This window comes from Macaca thibetana, chromosome 10, assembly GCF_024542745.1.
Source record: "Macaca thibetana thibetana isolate TM-01 chromosome 10, ASM2454274v1, whole genome shotgun sequence".
Lineage (NCBI taxonomy): Eukaryota > Metazoa > Chordata > Mammalia > Primates > Cercopithecidae > Macaca > Macaca thibetana.
The window spans coordinates 86,680,913-86,703,595 of record NC_065587.1 but is presented as its reverse complement, the minus strand read 5'-3'; the positions used below and the strand labels follow the sequence as shown (position 1 = coordinate 86,703,595).

The following is a 22,683-nucleotide window of genomic DNA, read 5'->3' as shown; positions in this document are numbered from 1 at the left end:
CTGCTAGTACAACTTTTAATTACCTCACTTCATTTTTGACTGGAAATTACAGGCTACAGAAATATGTATCTGCAGCTTGAGAAAAACCCACATGAATGCAGAAGTGTATAGAGATAATACAAAGGTCCCCAGTCCCCCTTGATCCTCCTGTCTCCTACCCGAATCTTGCTTTCCTTGCCAGGTGACCATGGCTGAGGGCTTAGTGAGGACGCTTTCTTTTATGCATTTACATAGAACTCTCACCAAGTTATTGGGCTGGTGGTAAACCTCTGAATTATAAACAGAGTGCAAACGATTTCCAGGTTTATAAAATTATCCTATAAACACACAAAGTAAACAAAACCAAAGCTTCATTACTCATATCTTGTATTTTATTTCTTACGAAAATGGCTACCCAAAGAAGTCATTGTAGCAGGCTACTATTTTAAGGCAGCAACTATAACTTAAATGCTAAGACTCACTCCATAAGACAGAAAACCCTTCCCCAGGGCTGTAATGGGCATTTAAGTTTCCCAAACCCAGTGACAACTAATAATTTTTATTACCTATTGAATAGAAACAAATGGATTTTAATAGTTCCCCTCCCCTATAGCTGAAAAACTCCACAAACAATAATTGACTCTATCTACATGATCCCTTGACTCACACCAGAAATAGCTACTAAAACACTTACAATTGTGATGTTCAAACTGACCTCTGGCTACTTCTGGGGGTTATTTGGTGTTATGCAACAGCATATTGCCAGCGACATAGTGAATATACTCTGTCTTTATAGTTGGCAATGTTTAGTTGAGGCTAATCACGTATTTATTTTTTTAAAAGGTTAAATGTAAGCTTTTCCCAACTGAAATATATAGAAAACCCCAATGTATGAAACAAGTTTTAGGCATTGGTGTTGGCAGCGGTAGTGGGCTGATGTGTCCTCCCTGCACACAGCTGGGGGTGTGTAGCCCCTTCCCCTCTGGGTGAACCCTGGGGAAATCTTGGCACCCTCAGCCTCACTGCCTTCCAATCTCAGCTCAAAGACTGGGCATCCTGCCTGGGATTCCCCCCCAAAAAAAGGTCCCTCAAGGGAGTCCAAGAGTCACCAGCGTGACTGCCCATCCTGCGTGTCCTGCTTTCAGGTAAATAAGAGGTAGCAGAGCTGGGATTTCGCATGCCGAAGCCTAGCTCTCTACATCTAGACTTTGGGGCTTTTCAGTCTTTCTGGTAACAACACATTTCAACACATTAATACTTCTACTTGTGTTCATGTAGCACTCAAATCCAGTGGCACCTCATTTTTACACTGGAATAAACAGCAATATATGTTCCCAAACTGTGAGAAGGTGCTGAATGTTCCCAAATAGCGTCCTGTACCCTATTCTGGTTTCTGAATATTCTGGTTCTTTTTCTTTTCCGTATATTCTTCTAGTCGAAGAAGCCACTTGGCCCAGTACTGGGAACAGAGCTCTGCATCCATGAAATGTGGGTGGGCAGGTGATCCGTCTTTGTAGGCCACCACAATTAAGCCACACTGAACCTAGGAAGAAACACAGGGCAATTCTGGTTTCACTACAGTAGTCCAGAGTTTAGGTTCATTTCCTTCTTACTCCAGGGCAAACTCAGTATAAAACAATCTACAGGATATCTCCTAACTCAGTTTCTAAAGTGGGTTGATCAAAGGCTGCACCAGGACACAAGAACAAAAAGATGACAGATAAAACATTAAAGACTGGACTGTGATCATTACAGAGCCACTAAAAAAAAAAAAAAAAAAAAAAAAAAAAAAAGCCCAAGAGGGTGGAAAAGTGCTGTTTTTTTCCTTCTTTGAGACAAGATCCCACTCCCATCATCCAGGGTGGAGTTCAGTGGCACAATCTTGGCTCACCGCACTCTCAGAGCTGAGGCAGGCATCATTTAAGGCTGATTTTTCTTGTTTTTAGTAGTGATGGGGTTTTGTCACGTTGCCCAGGCTGGTCTTGAACTCCTGGGCTCAAGCAATCTGCCCACCTCGGCCTCCTTCAAAGTGCTGTGATTACAGGCCTGAGTCACCACACCCAGCCAAAAAGTGCTGTTTATTTATTTAGAGACAGTCTTGCTCTGTTGCCCAGGCTAGAGTGCAGTGGCACAACCTTGGCTCACCGCAACCTCCACCTCCTGGGTTCAAGCAATTCTTCTGCCTCAGCCTCCCAAGTAGCTGGGACTAGAGACACACACCAAAACGCCCAGCTAATTTTTGTATTTTTAGTAGAGATAGGGTGTCGCCATGTCAGCCAGGCTGGTGTTGAACTCCTGACCTCAGGTGATCTGCCCACCTCGGCCTCCCAAAGTGCTGGGATTATAGGCTTGAGCCACCACACCCGGCCTATTTATTTATTTTTGAGACAGGGTTTTACTCTGTTGGCCAGGCTGGAGTGCAGTGGTATGATCTCAGTTCACTGGAACCTCTACTTCCTGGGCTCAAGCAATCCTCCCACCTCAGCCTCCCAAGTAGCTGGCACCATAGGTGCGCGCCACCACGTCTAGCTAATTTTTGTATTCTTTTGTAGATATGGGGTTTCACTATGTTGCCCAGGCTGGACTTGAACTCCTGAGCTCAAGCAATCTGCCTGCCTCGGCCTCCCAAAGTGTGTGAGCCACTGTGCCCAGCCAAAAAGTGCTTTTTTAAGTGGGAGAGGAATAAGGAAGAGATTAAATGGTGGGATAAAAAGAGATTAAAAAAAAAAGAGTGAAAACCTCAAGGAGTTCTATTTTTTAACTTTTTTTTTTTTTTTTAACAGTTTTTCTCCTCCTACCCCTCTGACCAAGAAGTTTTTTTTTTTGAGACGGATTTGAGATAGAGTCTCATTCTCTTGCTAAGGCTGGAGTGCAGTGGTGCAATCTTGGCTCACTGCAACCTCACCTCCCGGGTTCAAGCAATTCTCCTGCCTCAGCTACCAGAGTAGCTGGGATTACAGGCATGAGCCACCATGCCCAGCTAGTTTTTGTATTTTTGGTAGAGACGGGGGTTTCACCATATTGGCCAGGCTGGTCTCAAACTCCTGACCTCAAGTGATCCACCTGCCTTGGCCTCCCAAACTGCTGGGATTACAGAGCCACCGTGCCCGGCCTGGAGTTACAGTTTTAAGTAAGCACTGAGCAAAGCTTTAAGTAGAGGCTCGGTGTCCTGACCTGAAAACTGTAATTGGTGTCATGGTTCATGGCACCCATGTATGCCACAACTTGCAGTGGGTTGTCAAATGTACTTTGAATAAAAGGCTTTGGTTTCTCTGATGTCTTCCAATCAATCACACACAGCTTGCCCCTAAAGAGAAACCACAGGAAGACTTTGTAAGTAATAGATCACACTGAAAATCTCTACTAGGTTAACCCTCCTCTTACGTATAGTTTGTTGTCACCCAATGACCATGGCTCCTATTCACCATTTTTTTCCTTTTTTAAAAAAGAGATGGGGTTTCATATGTTGCCCAGGCTAGACTCATACTCCTGGGCTCAAGTGATCCTCCCACCTCAGCCTCCCAAGTAGCTGGGACTATAAGCGCACCCCACCACTTTTTCTTTTTTTTTCTTTTTTTTTGCATCAAATAACCAGTGGATTCCTCCCTCCATCCCCTATCCTGGTGGGGTTTATACTTGCCAATAACTGGTGACTCTCAAAGGACTCTATCGGTTCAATCTGTCTTTCATGACTTCAATTTCAAAATCAGCAATTTATAGGGAGATTTTGTACAAAGCATATACATTACTTACATGTCACTATAGCTCTAGACAGAGTGACACCTCATGCAAACTCAGTCTAGAGCAGCACTGGCTAAAATAAATAAAATGTGAGTCGTGTGTCATTTTAAACTTTCTAGTAGCCACGTCGGAAAAAAAAAATATGCAGCTGAAATTTTAATATTTTACTTACCCAACATATCCAAAATATCATTTCAACATGTAATCAACAAATGACTAATGGGATATTTTACATTCTTTTGTGTACAGAGTCATTGAAATCTAGTTTGTATACTGTCACAGCACACCTTAGTTTGGCCTGACCACATTCAAATGCTCAATAGCTATAGGGTTAGTGGCTACTCTACTGGACAGTGCAGGCTTACAGATAATTTTATTGTCTTTATAATGGTTTTGTAATATTGCCAAGTTTGACAATCTATGTAATTGAGGAAAGGGCCCCAGTAATTCTAGAAGGCTGACATTCCTGGTTCTTTTTTTTTTTTTTTAGATGGAGTCTCACTCTGTCGCCCAGGCTGGAGTGTAGTGGCATAATCTCGGCTTACTGCAACCTCTGCTTCCTGGGTTCAAGCGATTCTTCTGCCTCAGCCTTCTGAGTAGCTGGCATTACATGTGTGTGCCACCTCGCCCAGCTAATTTTTGTATTTTTAGTAGAGATGGGGTTTCGTCATGTTGTCCGGGCTGGTTTCAACTCCTGACCTCAAGTGATCCACCCACCTTGGCCTCCCAAACTGCTGGGATTACAGGTGTGAGCCACCATGCTATATTTCTGCCACAGACCACTGTTTGTAGTAATGTACTGTAATTGTAGAACTTAATAAATGAAAAAACAAAACAAAACAAAACACCCTAATAGCATTCTGAAAACTATAAAATATTGATCAAAGAAACTGAAAATGATACAAATAAATGGTAAGATATCCTCTGTTTATGGACTGGAAGAATTAATATTGTTAAAATGTCCATACTATCCAAAGCAATCTATAGGTTCAATGCAATCTTTATCAAAACTGCAATGGCAGGCCAGGTGTGGTAGCTCACACCTGTAATCCCCAACACTTTGGGCGGCCAAAGCACACGGATTGCTTGAGCTCAGGAGCCCGAGACCAGCCTGGGCAACATGGTGAAACCCTGTCTCTACGAAAAATACCAAAAAATCACCCAGGTGTTGTGGCTGGAGCCTGCTGTCCTGGCTACTCAGGAGGCTGAGCCTGTGAGATGGAGTTTGCAGTGAGCCGAGACTGCACCACTGTACAACAGCCTGGGTAACAAAGCCAGACCCTGTCTCAAAAAATAAAATAAAATAAAAATAAACAAACAAATAAATAAATAAATTCTGCCAAGCATGGTGGTTTACACCTGTAATTCCAGCACTTTGGGAGGCCAAGGTGGGCAGATCACCCGAGGTCAGGAGTTCTAGACCAGTCTGGCCAACATGGTGAAACCCCGTCTCTACTAAAAATACAAAAATTAGCCAGGCGTGGTGGTGTACACCTGTAATCCCAGCTATTCGGGAGGCTGAGGCAGGAGAACTGCTTGAACCTGGGAGGTGGAGGTTGCAGTGAGCTGAGACTGCACCATGGCACTGCAGCCTGGGTGACAAGGGTGAAACTCCATCTCAAAAAGAAAAAAAAAAAAAAAAAATTCCAACATCATTTTTCACAGAAATAGAAAAAAAAAATTCCTAAAATTCACATGGAACCACAGAAGACTCCGAAGAGCCAAAGCAATCTTGAGTAAAAAGAACAAAGTCAGAGGCATCACATTCCCTGATTTCAAAGTACAGTCACATGTAGCTTAATGACGGGGATATGTCCTGAGAAATGCGTGGTTAGGTGATTTTGTCATTGTACAAACACAGTATATTACACAAACCTACGGAGGATTGCCTACTACACACCCAGACCTTTGCTCCTCGGCTACAAACCTATACAGCATGTTACCATACTGAATACTGCTGGCAAATGTAACACAATGGTAAGCATTAGTGCATCTAAACACATCTAAACATAGAAAAGGTACAGCAAAAATATGGTATAAAAGATAAAAAATGGTACACTTGTATAGGGCACCTACCATGAATGCAGCCTGTAGGACTAGAAGTTGCTCTGGGTGATTGAGTGAGTGCGTGAGTGAGTGGTGACTGCATGTGAGGGCCTAGGTGGGACATTACTGTATACTACCGTAGACTTTTATAAACACTGTACACTTACACTACACTAAATTTATAAAAAACATTTTTCTTTCTTCAATAATACATTAACTTTAGCTTACTGTAACTTTTTACTGTATAAACTTCTTTAATTAATTTTTTGAAATGGCATTTTGCTCTTGTTGCCCAGGCTGGAGTGCGACGGTGTGATTTTGGCTCACTGCAACCTCCGCCTCCCAGGTTTAAGCGATTCTCCTGCCTCAGCTTCCCAAACAGCTGAGATTACAGGCATGCACCACCACGCCTGGCTAATTTTGTATTTTTAGCAGAGATGGGGTTTCGCCATGTTGGCCAGGCTGGTTTCAAACCCCTGACCTCAGGTGATCCACCCACCTTGGCCTCCCAAAGTGCTGGGATTACAGGCATGAGCCACCACGCCCGGTCACTTATTTAATTTATTGATGCTTGTAATAATACTTATCTTAAAACAAACACATCGTACAACTATACAGAAATATTTTCCTTTTCTTTTTTTTTGAGACAAAGTCTTGCTCTGTCACCCAGGCTAGAGTGCAGGGGCGCAACCTTGGCTCACTGCAACCCCCACTTCTTGGGTTCAAGCAATCTTCCTACCTCAGCCTCCTGACTAGCTGGGATTACAGGCATGTGCCACCACGCCTGGGTAATTTTTTGCATTTTTAGCAAAGACGGAGTTTCACCATGTTGCCTCAGCTGTTCTCAAACTCCTGACCTCAAGTGGTCCACCTGTCTTGGTTTCCCAAAGTGCTGGGATTACAGGTGAGAGCCACCATGCCCCAGCCTCTTTCTTTATATCTTTATTCTACATGCTTTTTCTATTATTAAAATTATTTTTTACTTTTTAAACCTTTGTTAAAAACTAAGACACAAACATACATGTTAGCCTAGGCCTATACAGGGTCAGAATCATAGTAAACACATAAGCCAGTAATAGTTGTTTATTACCGTTATCAAATATATACTGTAGTGTACATAATGGTATGTGCTGTTTTGATATGACTGAATAGTCGGTTTGTTTACACCAGCATAACCATGAACACGAGTAGTATGCTGCACTAGAACATAACATCAGTAGATGATAGGAGTTTTTCAGCTCCATTATAATCTTATGGGACCACTGTTTACATGCAGTCTGTTGTTGACTGAGATATTGTTATATGGAACATGGCTGTATAAGGTAAAGCTGTTGTAATCAAACAACAGCATGATAATGGCATAAAAACAGACACCTTAAACCAATGGAACAGGACAGATAGCCCAGAAATAAAACCATGAACTTACAGTCAATCGATTTTCAATAAAGGTACCAAGAACAAACAATGGGGAATGCCTTGCCAATTGTGTTAGGAAAACTGGGTATCGACTTGCATAAGAATGAAATTGTACCCTATCTCATACCACATACAAAAATCAACTTAAAATTTAAGACCTGAAACTGTAAAACTGCTAGAAAAAAACAGGAGAAAAGCTCCCCGACACTGATCTGAGCCATGATTTCTCGGACAGAAGCCCAAAAGCACAGGTAACAAAAGCAAAACCAGACAAATGCATCCAATTAAAAAACTTCTGCATAACAAAGGAAACAATTAACAGAGTGAAGATACAACTCACTGGGATGGGAGAAAATATTTGCAAACCACATATCTCATAAGGGGATAACATCCAAAATACATAAGGAACTCAAACAACTAAACACTAACAAAACAAGTAACTTGATTAAAAAATGGGCAAAGGAGCTCAATGAGTATTTCTTAAAAGAAGACATGAATGGCCAACAGATACATGAAAAAAAGCTCAAACTCTCTAATCATTAGTGAAAGGTAAATCAAAATTACACTGAGCTATTATTATCTCATGCCTGTTAGAATGGCTATTATCAAAAAGACAAAAGGGAAGTGCTGGTGAGGACTGCAGAAAAGAGAACCCTGGTAAACCGTTGGTGGGCATGTAAATTAGTATAGCCATTTGAGAAAACATCATGGAGGTTCCTCAGAAAACTAAAACATCTAAAAACTAAAACCAGAATGACTATATGATCCAGGAATCCTACTTTTGGGTATGTAGTCAAAGGAATTAAAATCAGTATGTTGAAGAGACACCTGCAATCCCAGTTTCACTGCAGCATTATTCACAACCACCAAGATGTGGAAACAACCTAAGTGTCCATCTATGGATAAATGGATCAAGAAAATGTGGAGATGTGCATATATATATACACACACATTCAAATATATGTATCTCTCTCCACATTTTCTTTACACACACACGCACTAGAATACTACACAGCCTTTAAAAAGAAGGAAATTCTGTCATTTGTGACATGGGTGAACATGGTGAACATTTTGCTGGGTGAAATAAGCCAGGCACAAAAAAACAAATACGGCATGATTTCATTTATATGTGAAATCTAAAAAAGTCGAACTCGGAAATAGAGAGAGTAGAATGGTGATTAAAACAGGATAGGGATGGGGAGTGGGGAAGGGGAAAGGGAAGATGCTGATCCACGGGTATGAGGTTTTAGTTAGGTTAGAAGAATAAATTTTAGTGATCTGTTGCACAGCATGGTGACCACAGTTAATAACATATTGTATATTTAAAAGTTGCTAAAAGAGTAGATTTTAAAGGTTCTCACCACCAAAAAATGATAAACAGGTGAAGTGATGGATATAATTAGCTTATTTAATCTTTCCATTAGGTATACATATATCAAAATATATTGTAGCCCACAAATATATACAATTATTAATTGTCAAAAACATTTTTTAACATCATAGCATAAACCCAAATTAAAAGCGCAGTTAACAGTTCACAAATAGCTCTTAAATGAAAAGATGCTCAGTCTCAATTATGTAAAATGCAAATTAAAAACACAATGTTATCAAAATTACTAACACTGTATTGTTAAATGTATTCACTCACATTCTTGGTAATTTAAAATGCATACCCTTGACCCAGCAACTTTCCTAAAGAAAGTATAGGATAGCAATGGCTTGATATCCTGGGTACAAGTGAAGTGACAAGTGCCTGGGAGATTTAAGAAGTAGTCATGTCCAGGTCTACTTCAGACCAACTAAATGTATTGTAACTGCATGTATCACACGTCTAAAACAAACAGGCCAGGTGTGGGGGCTCACACCTGTAATCCCAGCACTTTGGGAGGCTGAGGTGGGTGGATCACCTGAGGTCAGGAGTTCGAGACCAGTCTGGCCAACGTGGTGAAACCCTGTCTCCACTAAAAATAAAAAATTAGCTGGGCATGGTGGCGCATGCCTGTAATCCCAGCTACTTAGGAGTACAAGGCAGGAGGATCGCTTGAACCCAGGAGGTGAAAGTCGCAGTGGCCCGCACCATTACACTCCAGCATGGGCAACAAGGGCGAAACTCCATCTCAAGAAAAAAAACAAACAAAACAAACAAATGAATCTGTGCATCTGCCTAGAACAGTTCTGTAATATACAGAGAGGCACATTCGCTGCAGCACTGTTTGTAATTATGGAAGACTTGAAATAACCGGAATGCTCCCAATAGGGAAATGGATAAGGCTCATTCATACAAAAGTATATAAAACACGAGTTAAGAGAGAAGTAGGGCCAGGTGTGGTGGCTCAAGTCTGTAATCCCAGCCCTTTGGGAGGCTGAGATGGGTGAATCACCTGAGGTCAGGAGTTCAAAACCAGCCTGGCCAACATGGCAAAACCCCACCTCTATTAAAAAGGCAAAAAAAATTAGCCGGGCACCTGTAATCCCAGCTACTCAGGAGGCCGAGGCAGGAGAACTGCTGGAACCCAGGAAGCAGAGGTTATAGTGAGTCCAGATTGTGCCACTGCACTCCAGCCTGGGCAAGCAAGACTCTGACTGACACACACACACACACACACACACACACAGAGTAGTAGATTGGGCAAGGTGGTTCACGCCTGTAATCCCAGCACTTTGGGAGGCTGAGGTGGGAGGATCACACTTCCTTCCCAGTTCTAGATTAGTCTGGGCAACTCAGCAAGACTTATTTCCATAAAAAATTAAAAAAAGAAAAAAGAAGTAGATCAAAATAATAATGCCAACATCTACTGAATATATAGTATGCATTAAGCACTGTTCAGGGAATATCTCATTTTATCTTTATAACAACCCTATGAGGTGTAGGTACTACCATTTGTCTTATCTTAAAGATGAAAAAATTCATACAGAGAGCGACTAAGTAACTAATCTAAGGTTGAGATGAAAAGCCAAGCCAGAATCCAAACTCAAGCAGCTGGCTCCTGAGCCCAATATCTTACTAGCTTTGTGATACTGTGTATCTAGAGATGTCTGTATATTGTGACTCTCACAGTTCTGCAAGAAATCACACATAAGGGCTGCCTATGCATGGGTATTATACATAGCATTGTGTGCTAAGAGTATAGAAGGCACATATTCTTAGGTTCTCCTGATGCTATGTCACGGATCATTGGTCATTAAAAAAAGAAAAAAAACAAAAAAGAGCGTAGGAGGTAAACCAGAAGAAGATAGTGCCAAATTTAAAATGGCAATCACCTTTGGCCATGGGTGGTTCAACAGAATTTGGGGTTAATCTGTAATGCTATATTTCTTTAAAAAAAAGATCTCCCAGGGATAGGAAAAAAAAAAGTTGTAAGCAAATGCAACAGTGTTAACTGTTAATTGTGGGTGGTGGAAAATTATTATATGAGAAAAGAATGTTACAGATCTATAAGAAAAGATCTCTAAGATTTTTAAAAAATAATTTTTTAAGTGGAAAAAGCAGGATATAGCATGTTGTGTTAAAAAATGAGTGTGGAGACAAATGATTGTACATATGATTATAAAATATCTCAGGAACACAGGAACTTTTTAAACAGAGGTTTAATACAGAGTGGGTGTAGGGAGTTACTCTTGATAGCATATTACTCATTAAAAATTCAGCAGGGCTGGGTACAGTGGCTCACACCTATAATCCCAGCACTTTGGGAGGCCGAGGCAGGCAGATCACCTGAGGTCAGGAGCTCCAGCCTGGTCAACATGGTAAAACCCCATCTCTATGAAAAACACAAAAAAGAGCTGGGTATGATAGCAGGCGCCTATAATCCCATCTACTAGGGAGGCTGAGGCAGGAGAATCACTTGAACCCAGGAAGCAGAGGTTGTAGTGAGCCAAGATCTCGCCACTGTACTCCAGCGTGGGCGACAACAGCAAAACTCCTTCTCAAAAACAAACAAAACCGGGCAGGCGTGGTGGCTCACGTTTGTAATTCCAACACTTTGAGAGGCTGAGGCGGCAGATCAGTTGAGCCCAGGAGTTCAAGACCAGCCTGAGCAAAATGGTGAGACCCCACATCTACAAAAAATAGAAAAAGTAGCTCGGTGTCGGGGTGCATCCCTATAGTCCCAGCTACTTGGGAAGCTGAGGTGGAAGGACAGCCTCAGCCTGGGGAGTTAGAGGCTGCAGTGACCCCTGAATGCATCACTGCACCCCAGCACGGGTGACAGAGTGAGACCCTGTCTCAAAAAAATAAAATAAAATAAAATAAAAAATTCTTAGCTGGGCGCGGTGAATCACACCTGTAAATCCCAGCATTTTGGAAGACGGAGACAGGCGGCTTGCTTGAGTTCAGGAATTCTAGACCAGCCTGAGCAACACGGCAAAACCCCATCTCTACAAAACATACAAAAAAATTAGCTGGGCGTGGTTGTTCACACCTGTGGTCCCAACTACTCAGGAGGCTAAGGTGGGAGGATCGCTTGGGCCTGGCAGATGGATGTTGCAGTGAGCCGAGATCACACCACTGCACTCCGGCCTGGACAGCTGAGCAAAATCCTGTCTTTAAAAAAAAAAAAAAAAATTCTAGGCCAGGTGAAGTGGCTCAAACTTGTAATCCCAGCACTTTGGGAGGCAGAGGCGGGTGGATCACTCAAGGCCCGGAGTTCGAGACCAGCCTGGCCAACATGTCGAAACCCCATCTCTACTAAAAACACAAAAAATTAGCCAGGCGTGGTGGTGGGTGCTTGTAGTCCCAGCCACCTGGGGAGGCTGACACAGGGGAACTGCTTGAACCCAGGAGGCGGAGGTTGCAGTCAACTGAGATTGCACCACTACACTCCAGCCTGGGTGACAGAGCAAGACTCTTGTCTCAAAAACAAAACAAAACAAAAAACAGTAACAAAAAACCTTAGTTTCAAAAATGTTCATATTACCAATATTGAAGCTGACTTAAAAAGCAAAAAACAAACAGTGCTATGGACATATTTTATCATCTCTATGATAAGCATTGGGTGTCAGGAACTTCTTGTAGGCCTTGGGTGGAGGTGACTGTATGGCTTCCTTAGTTTATCTAAAGGGCAGCCAAAAATAGTCAATTAAATCTCTTGGTACACAGGGCTCTTCTCAGATATGACGCAGTTGTGCTATAGGTGGTCTAGGCCAGGCGCAGTGGCTCACGCCTATAATCCCAGCACTTTGGGAGGCTGAGGTGGGTGGATCATCTGAGGTCAAGAGTTCAAGACCAGCCTGGCCAACATGATGAAACCCCATCTCTACTAATAACACAAAAATTAGCCAGGTGTGGTGGCGTGCACCTGTAATCCCAGCTACTCAGGAGGCTGAGGTAGGAAAATCGCTTGAACCCAGGAGGCGGAGGTTGCAGTGAGCCGAGATGGTGCCATTGCACTCCAGCCTGGGCAACAAGAGTGAAACTCTGTCTCAAAAATAAATAAATAAATAAAAAATAAAAACATTAGGTGGTCTAAACAGTTTTCAGACTATCAAGGGTGTCCACTCTTTTGGCTTCCCGGCCCACATTGGAAGAATTGCCTTGGGCCACACAATAGCTGATGAACTGTAAATAAATAACCAAAAAAAAAAAAAAAAATCTCATAATGTTTTAAGAAAGTTTACGAATTTGTGTTGGGCTGTGGATTGGACAAGTTTTTAAACTTAAATTTTAATTAGAGCTTCAAGGTTTACATGAACAGATTTTTCTATCTTGTTCTTACTGCTCCCTTGCCTTATTTGGAGTAGGGGTACCTGCAGGTTGTAGCCACCTTGGTGTCAGAGGTGTTCGAACTAGAGTACCTCCATCTTGAGTGAGGGCTAGGAAAATGAGGCTGGGACTTGCTGGGCTACATTCCCAGAAAGTCAGGCATTCCTAGCCTCTAGATGCTTAAGATTAAGGGAACAAATTAATAATGTTTACTAAACAGACCCAGGCTTGGGAGTATCCAGATACCCTGGTATCTGGAGAACAAAGGCATTCCTAATTTTGCTTTAAAGATAATATTGATTCTTGCAAAATATAGTAATTAAGAAAATTAATCCTTTATCATAAACCCTTGCAGTAGAGCACATCTCCCCAAGATCTTTTTTTATCTTATATGTATGAGCATTGTACTTAGGGTGGAAGTGTTCCTCCTCTTACTTTCAGGAATGCCCTGCTCTGTCTATGGAGTAGTTATACTTTCACTATTTTACTTTATTAATAACCTGCTTTTACTTTGCACTGCAGACTCATCCTGAATCCTTTTTCTTCTTCTTCTTTTTTTTTTTTTTTTTGAGACAGAGTCTTGCCTGTTGCCCAGGCTGGAGTGCAGTGGTGCCATCTCGGTTCACTGCAACCTCTGCCTCCCAGGTTAAAGTGATTCTCCTACCTCAGCCTCCCGAGTAGCTGGGACTATAGGCGCACACCACTGCGCCTGGCTAAGTTTTATAATTTTAGTAGAGATGGGGTTTCGCCATGTTGGCCAGGTTGGTCTCAAACTCCTGACCTCAGGTGATCCGCCCATCTCGGCCTCCCAAAGTGCTGGGATTACAGGCATGAGCCACTATGCCTGGCCTCACCCTAAATTCTTTCTTGCCCAAGATCTAAGAACCCTCTCGGGCTCTGGATCAGGACCCCTTTCCTTTAACACTTGGACTCTGAAGAACCTGAGTAAAACAGTAAGACAGCTAAGACAGCTACGATATAAAAACCACGGGGACCGGGCATGGTGGCTCATGCCTGTAATCCTAGCACTTTGGGAGGCCGAGGCAGGCGGATCACCTGAGGTCAGGAGTTCCAGACCAACCTGCCCAACATGGAGAAACCCCATCTCTACTAAAAATACAAAATTAGCCATGTGTGGTGGCACATGCCTATAATCCCAGCTACTTGGGAGGCTGAGGCAAGATAAGAGCTTGAACCCAGGAGGCGGAGATAGCAGTGAGCTAAGATCACACCATTGCACTCCAGCCTGGGCAACAAGAGCAAAACTCCGTCTCAAAACAAACAAACAAACAAACAAAAACTACAAGAAGATTTAGTAAGTTCAGAGCTCTGATCCATGTCAAGCACTGCCTGGAAGCCAGGAAGAGAGTTGATTTTCAGAACCAACAGATCATGGTGCGATCTTTAGGAAAACAGGAAAGAAAATGCAGGAATGAAATCGCATCTTATGGCAGGTACCTCAGTTTGGGGGAGGGGAAGGACAGGCTGGCAAATAGGTCATGTTAGGGATATTGAAAAATCTTGGCCGGGCACAGTGGCTCACTCCTGTAATCCCAGCACTTTGGAAAACCAAGGTGGGTGGATCACTTGAGGTTGGGAGTTCGAGACCAGCCTGGCTAACACGGTGAAACCTCATCTCTACTAAACATACAAAAATCAGCCAGGTGTAGTGGTGCATGCCTGTAGTCCCAGCTACTCAGGAGGCTGAGGCAGGAGAACTGCTTGAACCTGGGAGGCAGAGGTTGCAGTGAGCCGAGATTGCGCCACTGCACTCCAGCCTGGGTGACAGAGTGACACTCCATCTCAAACAAAACAAACAAAGAGTATACCTTTCTCCAACAAATAATTTGATTTTGGAGTACTGGATGACAAAGGTTACATGGCTCTTCTCCTTGTACCTGTTCTCAAACCTGCCCCACCCAATTCTTTTACCTAGCACAAAGGTTTGGACATTGAACAGACAGAGGCTACAGTACCTACAGGCACACATTTTGACAGGCACCATCTGCCCTACCCTGTATTAATTCACCTCCACGCTGTATTGAAACAATCTCATACTTACTGATACTCAGCCACACAGTCCAGCAGACCTATGTAGTTTAAGGTTTCATGTTGAACAGCACTTTCAAGAGCTCGCACTCCACTGACATCTTTCAGAATATGCTGGACACTTTCGATGTAACCAGACTTGAGGAGATTTTCATCTCTCTCTTTTAAGGTTTCCTGGGGTGAAAGTATGCTTTCCAAGGCTTCATGGAACCGTTTCCCTTGTAAAAAGATGTCTGAAAAGAAAATCAGGGGAAAGGGAAGGGAGAAAACACAAACAAAGCTAACACTAAAAAACTAGTACTCTAAAAGGCTCTGAAACATAAAATTAAAAATTACATTTTTTTCTTTTTGTATTTTTTTAGATGGAGTCTCCCTCTGTCACCCAGGCTGGAATGCAGTGGAACGATGTTGGCTCACTGCAACCTCCACCTCCCGGGGTCAAGGGATTCTCCTGCCTCAGCCTCCTGAGTAACTGGGATTATAGGCACCCACCACCATGCCTGGCTAATTTTTGTATTTTTAGTAGAGACAGAGTTTCATTATGTTGGTGAGGCTGGTCTCGACCTCCTGACCTCATGATCCACTCGCCCTGGCCTCCCAAAGTGCTGGGATTACAGGCATGAGCCACTGCACCCGGCCAAAAATTACATTAGTTATTTTTAACTGACAACCCCTAAGACCAAATTTCAGCCTCTTGTGAAACCTAAGAATACACTTTGAAACCAACGGGATTATTAATAGGATTGTTAGGCAATAAAACAAATTAAAATTAAGTTCTTCTAGGAGAATTGGGCCAAAGTCAAAACTGAAGATCTGGAGGCTACAGGACCACACCCAGTTTATGGTACTATGTGTTTAAGTATCCAATTTAATAATAACTGGCTGTGACAAAATTAAAAAAAATTAGAAATCTAGGAACGGTGCTTCTGTTTATAGTTCTTTTTAGAACAAAACTTAATTATGAACATAGGTGGGGGAATCCTTTTACTAACAGGATTAGTGACAAATAAGGAATGGAAAATAAGGCATGCACAAATGAAAAGTAATGAATTCGATATTATGGAATCTGGAGGGGGACGAAGAGGAAAATATGTGACATTCTTCTCCTGTACTTTTTTTTAGTGCTGGAACAGCCTGAAAAATTCAGCTGTGTCCTGAATTTTTTTCCCCTCATATATTTTTTCTAATATTTAATATTTAACATGTAATATTTTTCTAATTAGCTTTAGATTATTAGAATTCTGATTTATGGCTTGTAGGAGGATACATTTTCCCTCTTCCTAACATTTTATAACATGTGAATACTAGAGAAATTTCATTAGGACACATTATTTTTCCCGTATGTTCATTTTCTGAGGTCAAAAGCCTTACTTTTCGTCCCCAGGTTTCTCTAAAAGAACTATAGTGTCCGGATTTGTTGGCGTATCCCAGGATCTAACTTGATTTTTGACCTCTCTCCTCATTTTCAGTGCTCCTTGGCCTCCAAGTGCTTGCATAGTAAGCCCCTTCCTTACACACATTTTTAAAAAGGGAACATGGCCGGGCATGGTGGTTCACGCCTATAATCCCAGCACTTTGGGCGGCCGAGGCAGGCGGATTACCTGAGGTCGGGAGTTCAAGACCAGCCTGGCCAACATGGTAAAACCCAGACTCTACTCAAAATACAAAAATTAGCCAGGTGTGGTGGCACATGCCTGTAATCCCAGCTACTCTGGAGGCTGAGGCAGCAGAATTGCTTGAACCCAGGTGGCGGAGGCTGCAGTGAGCCAAGATCGCGCCACTGCACTCCAGACTGGGTGACAGAGCAAGACTCTATCTCAAAAAAAAAAAAAAAAAAAAAAAAAAAAGGAACACAAAAGAGATTCAACAAATGCAAGAAATATTATATATTTACTTGTTTCTTAGTAAGAGGAGAGAAATAAAGAGGGGGGACTGTTATGCTAAGCAATGGCCTTGGAGCTTTCAAAACATTATTTAATTTTCAAACCCAACAACCCAGCAAAATAAGGATTGTAAGTTACCCGCTTTTTAATGAATGAGGCCCTGTCCCACTAGGCAGTGCTGTTAATTTGTCCCAAAGCAAAAAGCTGGACAGGCAGCCTGGCACCAGAATCTGTGTTCTTTCCAATCTACCACACAGTACAGCAAAGAGGGCAATCTTGGAAATCACCAATTAGATACACAGAGAAACAGAGCAGGAAATACACGTGCTTGGAACATGCTTGCAGACAGACCCACAGAAAAGGAGGAAAACAACTTTATATTTTGTTAAGTTCCTTTTTTTTTTTGAGACGGTCTCACTTGTCACCCAGGCTGGAGTGTACTGACTCCATCATAGCTCACTGTAACCTCGAACACCTGGCCTTAAGCAATTCTCCTGGCACAGGCACGTGCCACCACGCCTGGCTAATTAAAAAAAAATTTTCTTTTGTAGAGAAGCAATCGCTCTCTGTTGCCTAGTCTGGTCTGGAACACCTGGCCTCAAACAATCCTCCCACCTTGGTCTCCCAAAGTGCTGGGATTACAGGCATGAGCCACCGCACTCGGCCTTCAACTATTTTTTACAAAGATGGAAAAGTCAATTCTTTTTTTTTTTTTTTTTTTTCCAGGCTGGAGTGCAGTGGTATGATCTCCGCTCACTGCAATCTCCACCTCCCAGGTTCAAGCGATTCTCCTGCCTCAGCCTCCCGAGTACCTGGGATTACAAGTGATCGCCACTGCGCCCGGCTACTTTTTTTGTAGTTTTAGTAGAGATGGGGTTTTGCCATGTTGACCAGGCTGGTTTCAAACTCCTGACCTCAAGTGATCTGCCCACCTGAGCCTCCCAAAGTGTTAGGATTACAGGCGTGAGCCACCACGCCCGGCTGGAAATGTCAATTCTATCATTAGCAAAAAATGGAATCCCTTCTGAAAAATTATTTGGAGAGTTAAATGAAATTCAACTTAGGAATTAAGTTATTCTACTCCAAATTTACTTGGCTCAGTTGGAATTATTAACATGTGAATGACCTACAAGAAATTTATGACTGATGGAATTAACGCCTAGGAAAAAGAAGTGGAGCATTCATCTACACACTAGGTTAATGAAGCAGGAGACAAACATGTTAAAAACAGGAAGGAAAAAACTTAGCAAATGCCATGCCAATAGACCGTACATTTCTCGCTGCAAACTTACCCCTGGCTAGGTTCTTCACATACACATGATCACAAACATGAAAACCTAGATCACAGGATCCTTCAGACACTAAGGCTCAGAACATTCAACATGATTCAATTTATAAAAATAAAAAATGATTCAAGAATATTTACTGCATGTAGCATCAAGTCAGCTTATTCACTCAAAGTAGTAAAAGTGAAATGCTTTCAAGTCCTCATATATGAAGTGCACTAAAAAAACCTCCATGCATCTCCAGTATTCTCATGATGGAACTGGCAGGATGGCTAATACTTCAGGATTAAATCAGCACAGCCAAAAAAAAAAAAAAAGAATTAAAATCTAAACCCCAGCCCTTTGTGTGTATTTATACACAAAATACAAAACAGAGTAAGTCAGACTTTCTCATCCCTGCCAGTCTTCAAAAGGTGAACTGACGCTTGGGAAACTGCTCAAGTATTTGGAAGAATGCCAGACACGTATTTCTATGCTCTCACCTTTCAGAAGACTGGGTAGAAATTAATTTATTGATCCAATATTTTTCATTAAAAAAATCTTTATAATTTTTAAAATGTAATTCTTCTTGGGTGCCACCTTCTTGGGTTTGGGATCCAATATCCTCCAGACCCACTAATCAACTTAGTGAGCCCTTTTTCTTTTATTTACCATGACACTAATTGTCCCCTTATTTATTTCAGAACCCGTTGCTTACTAATACTTATTTTCTTAAAAAGAGTGATTCCGCCTGGGTGCAGTGGGTCACACCTGTAATCTCAATACTTTGGGAGGCCGAGGTGGGAGCACCGTTTGAAGACAGGAGTTGGAGACCAGCCTGGGCAACATAGGGAGACCCTCGTCTCTATAAAAAATAAAAAAATTAGCCAGGCATGGTGGTGCACGCCTGTGCACTCAGCAGGCTGAGATGGGAGAATCACTTGGGTCCGGTAGGTCAAGTCCAGGCCGGGTCAGTGGGGGGAAGCGATTCCGCTCATTTTTTTTTTTTTTTTTTTTTTTTTGAGACGGAGTCTCGCTCTGTTGCCCAGGCTGGAGTGCAGTGGCCAGATCTCAGCTCACTGCAAGCTCCGCCTCCCAGGTTTACGCCATTCTCTTGCCTCAGCCTCCCGAGTAGCTGGGACTACAGGCGCCCGCCACCTCGCCCGGCTAGTTTTTTGTATTTTTTAGTAGAGACGGGGTTTCACCGTGTTAGCCAGGATGGTCTCGATCTCCTGACCTCGTGATCCGCCCGTCTCGGCCTCCCAAAGTGCTGGGATTACAGGCTTGAGCCACCTCGCCCGGCCGATTCTGCTCATTTCTTAAGGTTGCTACTGAGTTAACTGAGAAACACAGCTGAGTGCTAATCTAGATCAACAAAGCTGACTCTATGAAAAAATACAACCAGTCTTCTCTCTGCCTGGGCTATTGGGGCTCATTCACATTCCAAACAGAAATTCCTCTCTGGTGCACTTCCTTACTTCGTGCCAAGAGCTACAGGCCCTAGGGTCCCACGTGTTCCAGCAGGTTTCTTCTGCCTTTTAATAATACATTTCTTATCAGTAATTTCAGCTGTGACATTCCTGGTTTAAGGAAAATAACTTCTCCTGAGGAAACTATCAATTCTAAATTTTAGTGGTACAAATACAAAACTATAGGATGCCATTAAAAGATTTTTATGTTGCTTGCTTGGAAAGCAGACAATAGTTTGGTGGTTGCTACTAATTAACTATCTTAGGAAGGCAGTTAGCTCTTGCATATATAATCCTTGCCCCACACAGCTGAGGAATGTTATAAGGAGCTAAGGCCTTGACCATTTCTGCTATATCCAGTACCACTTGTATATACTTAGTATTTTTTTTTAGAATGTGTGACATGTTTAATGTGTTACACAGTTTTAAGAGTCTGGATTAGGGAAAAGACGACTTAAATAGAAGCCCAGGCTTCTATTAAGCCAAAGGTCAGTACACTATTCTTAAAATAAAAATAAAAGAGTTTGTGTACCACTAAGAGTACATGTACTGCACTTTGGGAAGCTTGGGTAAAGGAATGATTGATGTAAAACTTTCCTTTAACAAAAGACCCCTATATAATTTACGGGACCAGCTAATTCACCGATGCCAATGGTGTTTTTGAATGGAATATTAAGTTTAAGGAACCTATTCTCCTCACTTGTCCAAGTTAGTAAATTAGAAGTTGAAGTTTAAAGTGTATTTATTCTCAGATCCTTATGAAGAACCTCTGATTATCTCAGTTTACCAAGGTCTAAATATAGGTCATGTGTTCTGGTCTGCTCCAGGGTCTTTAAATTTACGAGTCAGTTGACGCTAATAAGTAGGGCAATGGGTATTTACTAGATTCTAAACAGCATATCTAGCAAACAACTAGAATTCTGTTACCAGGTGACTTTTTTCCATAATCAAGGAAAATAAGCAATTCTAATATTGTCGGTAGCTCATAAAACAAGTAAATTTTATGTATTATTTAGTCAAATTATTTGATCTATTTTAGTTTCATCTGTAAAATGTAGGTAACAGTATCTATACTTCACAGGACTATCATGAGGATCAAGTGAGTTAATACACATAAAGTGCTATTTAATGTTAATTACTATCTGAAGGGAGTTCCTTGCTATTAAGTCAAAAAAACAAAACAAAACCTCATTCTTTTGACACCGTTGCTCTCTAGTCTAGAAAACATAGCAAACATACAGAACCAGAATTGAGATAATTACTTGAATTATATTCTTTAAAGCCATCTTCTCCCAGTTCCAGAATCATCCGCTGTTTCCACCTCTCCAACCAGAAAACCTGTCGTTTTGTCATGGTCTGCTGAAGCACTCGGGTCACACTTGGTATCACATTCCTTTGCAAGGGGATTTTCAAAGGAACTGAAGGATCACTTGCATTTGGTTTATCACTTCTCTCTGGATTGAAGATAGGAAACCAGTTTTGTGGCACTCGTGGGTCCTCACCTTGCTTTGGCGGCTTATGCTTGCTCACAGGTCCACAGAGTAAAGCATCTTCCTCCACCGATCCTGGGGTGTGGGCGACGCCTCTGGATGACAAGACAGACTGAACTAAATTAGAGTATTTTTCTTGGTCCACTTCTTCATATGGGTTCACATTTTTCTTCCGGCCACAAGAGTAAGAGGAAGTAGAGAAAGCCACCAGGGCAGCTGATTCCACAGAAAATCCCTTTGAACTCCTGAGCTGCCTGCAAATGGTCTGAAATAACTTCATCTTCATTCAGATTTGTTTTCACTTTTCTCTAGTCTATTTGCAACGGTCGAGGCCCTTTATGTTTGTATTCCTATTAGAGAGAACACAACCATCAAAGCGAAAGCTGCATCAGAATAACATTGCACATCAAAATTGTGAACTTTTTCGACATGATTGGACAGAGCTCTTTCTTTTTTTTTTTTTTTTTTTTTTTTGAGAGGGAGTCTCGCGCTGTCGCCCAGGCTGGAGTGCAGTGGCCAGATCTCAGCTCACTGCAAGCTCCGCCTCCCGGGTTCACGCCATTCTCCTGCCTCAGCCTCCCGAGTAGCTGGGACTACAGGCGCCCGCCACCTCGCCCGGCTAGTTTTTTTTGTATTTTTTTAGTAGAGACGGGGTTTCACTGCGTTAGCCAGGATGGTCTCGATCTCCTGACCTCGTGATCCGCCCGTCTCGGCCTCCCAAAGTGCTGGGATTACAGGCTTGAGCCACCGCGCCCGGTCTAACAGAGCTCTTTCTTAAGAAAGTCGACAGAGCGAGACCCTGCCTCCAAAAAAAAATTTATAAATAAATTAAGACTCTCAATACCCGAAGGACTGGCACATATTAAATGCGAATTAGCAGACAGCTTGGGGCAAGACGTCCCCCGTCTCTAATATGCAGGAATGGGACGCCCAGGCAGGGAGGCGTGTGCGAGACACGGAAAATCACAAAGATGGAGCCCGTCCCATGGCGGCCACACAGTCCTAGGTGACAGACAATTACTGATTCCTAGACACCAGGCTCTCTGCTAAGTATTCTGTATGGATACTTCTCATTTGGTCCTCACACCCTCTACCGTGGGTCTAGAATGAACCCGTTGCACAGACGTGGAAATCGGGTTGGAGGGTCCAGTCGCTCGCCGGTCAGAGCTGGTGGCGGCGCTGAGGTCCCATTATTGTGACCGCAAAAAGGGGCCTCCCTCTCCGTCGTGGGCACGGACCCCTGGCAGGGCCAGGACGGCGGTGGCCCTTGGGGCAGGAGTCTGGATTAGAGAAAAGAGGACTTAAATAGAAGCCCAGCCTACGGCCAGTGTCGGTACCTTGGGAGCCACCACACTTCGCTTAACTCTGAAGGCGCGAACAACCTCTCGCGACCCGTACTTTCATCCGTCCCGCGCTTTGGTTTCGAATTGGGTAGGCACAGCGTAAGGCAAAGTAGGTCCAGAATGCCTCGCGGCGCTCACGCCCCACCCGCGGCTCTCTTCGGCCTCCGCCGACGCGCCACCAGCTAGAGGCAGGGAGTACTTCCTCCCAGCTGAAGGGCCGGCGTCTCCGAAGCGCGGGAGCCTCTAAATCGCGCCCTTCTGCTCTCACGAGATCTGGTGACGTCAGCGCTCGCCGCCATCT

At 42.8% G+C, this 22,683-nt stretch overlaps 2 protein-coding genes across 8 annotated transcripts in view; both read right to left on the bottom strand.

Moving 5' to 3' along the window:
- LOC126929204 (protein PET117 homolog, mitochondrial) overlaps positions 1-22,683 on the bottom strand; it is a 549,430-nt gene that overhangs the window by 162,090 nt on the left and 364,657 nt on the right. Inside the window, exon 1 of one of the 5 annotated variants that reach the window (XM_050745421.1) lies at positions 21,939-21,942. The exons of the other annotated variants lie outside the window; for them this stretch is intronic. The gene's annotated coding sequence lies outside the window, so the exon portion shown is untranslated. Of the gene's footprint in view, positions 1-21,938; positions 21,943-22,683 lie in introns of those variants that run through there. 5 annotated transcript variants of the gene reach the window in all.
- On the bottom strand, positions 350-22,650 carry MGME1 (mitochondrial genome maintenance exonuclease 1). Of its 3 annotated transcripts, XM_050745375.1 has the most exons (6): positions 22,377-22,650; positions 20,812-21,389; positions 18,108-18,152; positions 14,946-15,165; positions 3,154-3,286; positions 350-1,522 (listed from the first exon to the last, which is right to left on the bottom strand). In XM_050745375.1, exons 2-6 carry the CDS (start codon positions 21,323-21,325, stop codon positions 1,361-1,363), a joined length of 1,074 nt encoding a protein of 357 aa, XP_050601332.1. In that variant the 5' UTR covers positions 21,326-21,389; positions 22,377-22,650; the 3' UTR covers positions 350-1,360. The 3 variants fall into 3 exon arrangements, with proteins under 3 accessions (XP_050601332.1, XP_050601330.1, XP_050601331.1); XM_050745373.1 differs by lacking the exon at positions 18,108-18,152; XM_050745374.1 differs by lacking the exon at positions 18,108-18,152 and having other exon boundaries at positions 21,052-21,389.

Coding starts and splice junctions, on each gene's coding strand:
- MGME1 (XM_050745375.1), bottom strand. CDS start 21,325: ATGAAGATGAAGTTATTTCAGACCATTTGCAGGCAGCTCAGGAGTTCA. Junction 3,287..14,945: donor GACTGTGTGGCTGAGTATCA/GTAAGTATGAGA, acceptor GTTTCTCTTTAG/GGGCAAGCTGTGTGTGATTG. Junction 1,523..3,153: donor ACACCAATTACAGTTTTCAG/GTCAGGACACCG, acceptor GTTTCTTCCTAG/GTTCAGTGTGGCTTAATTGT.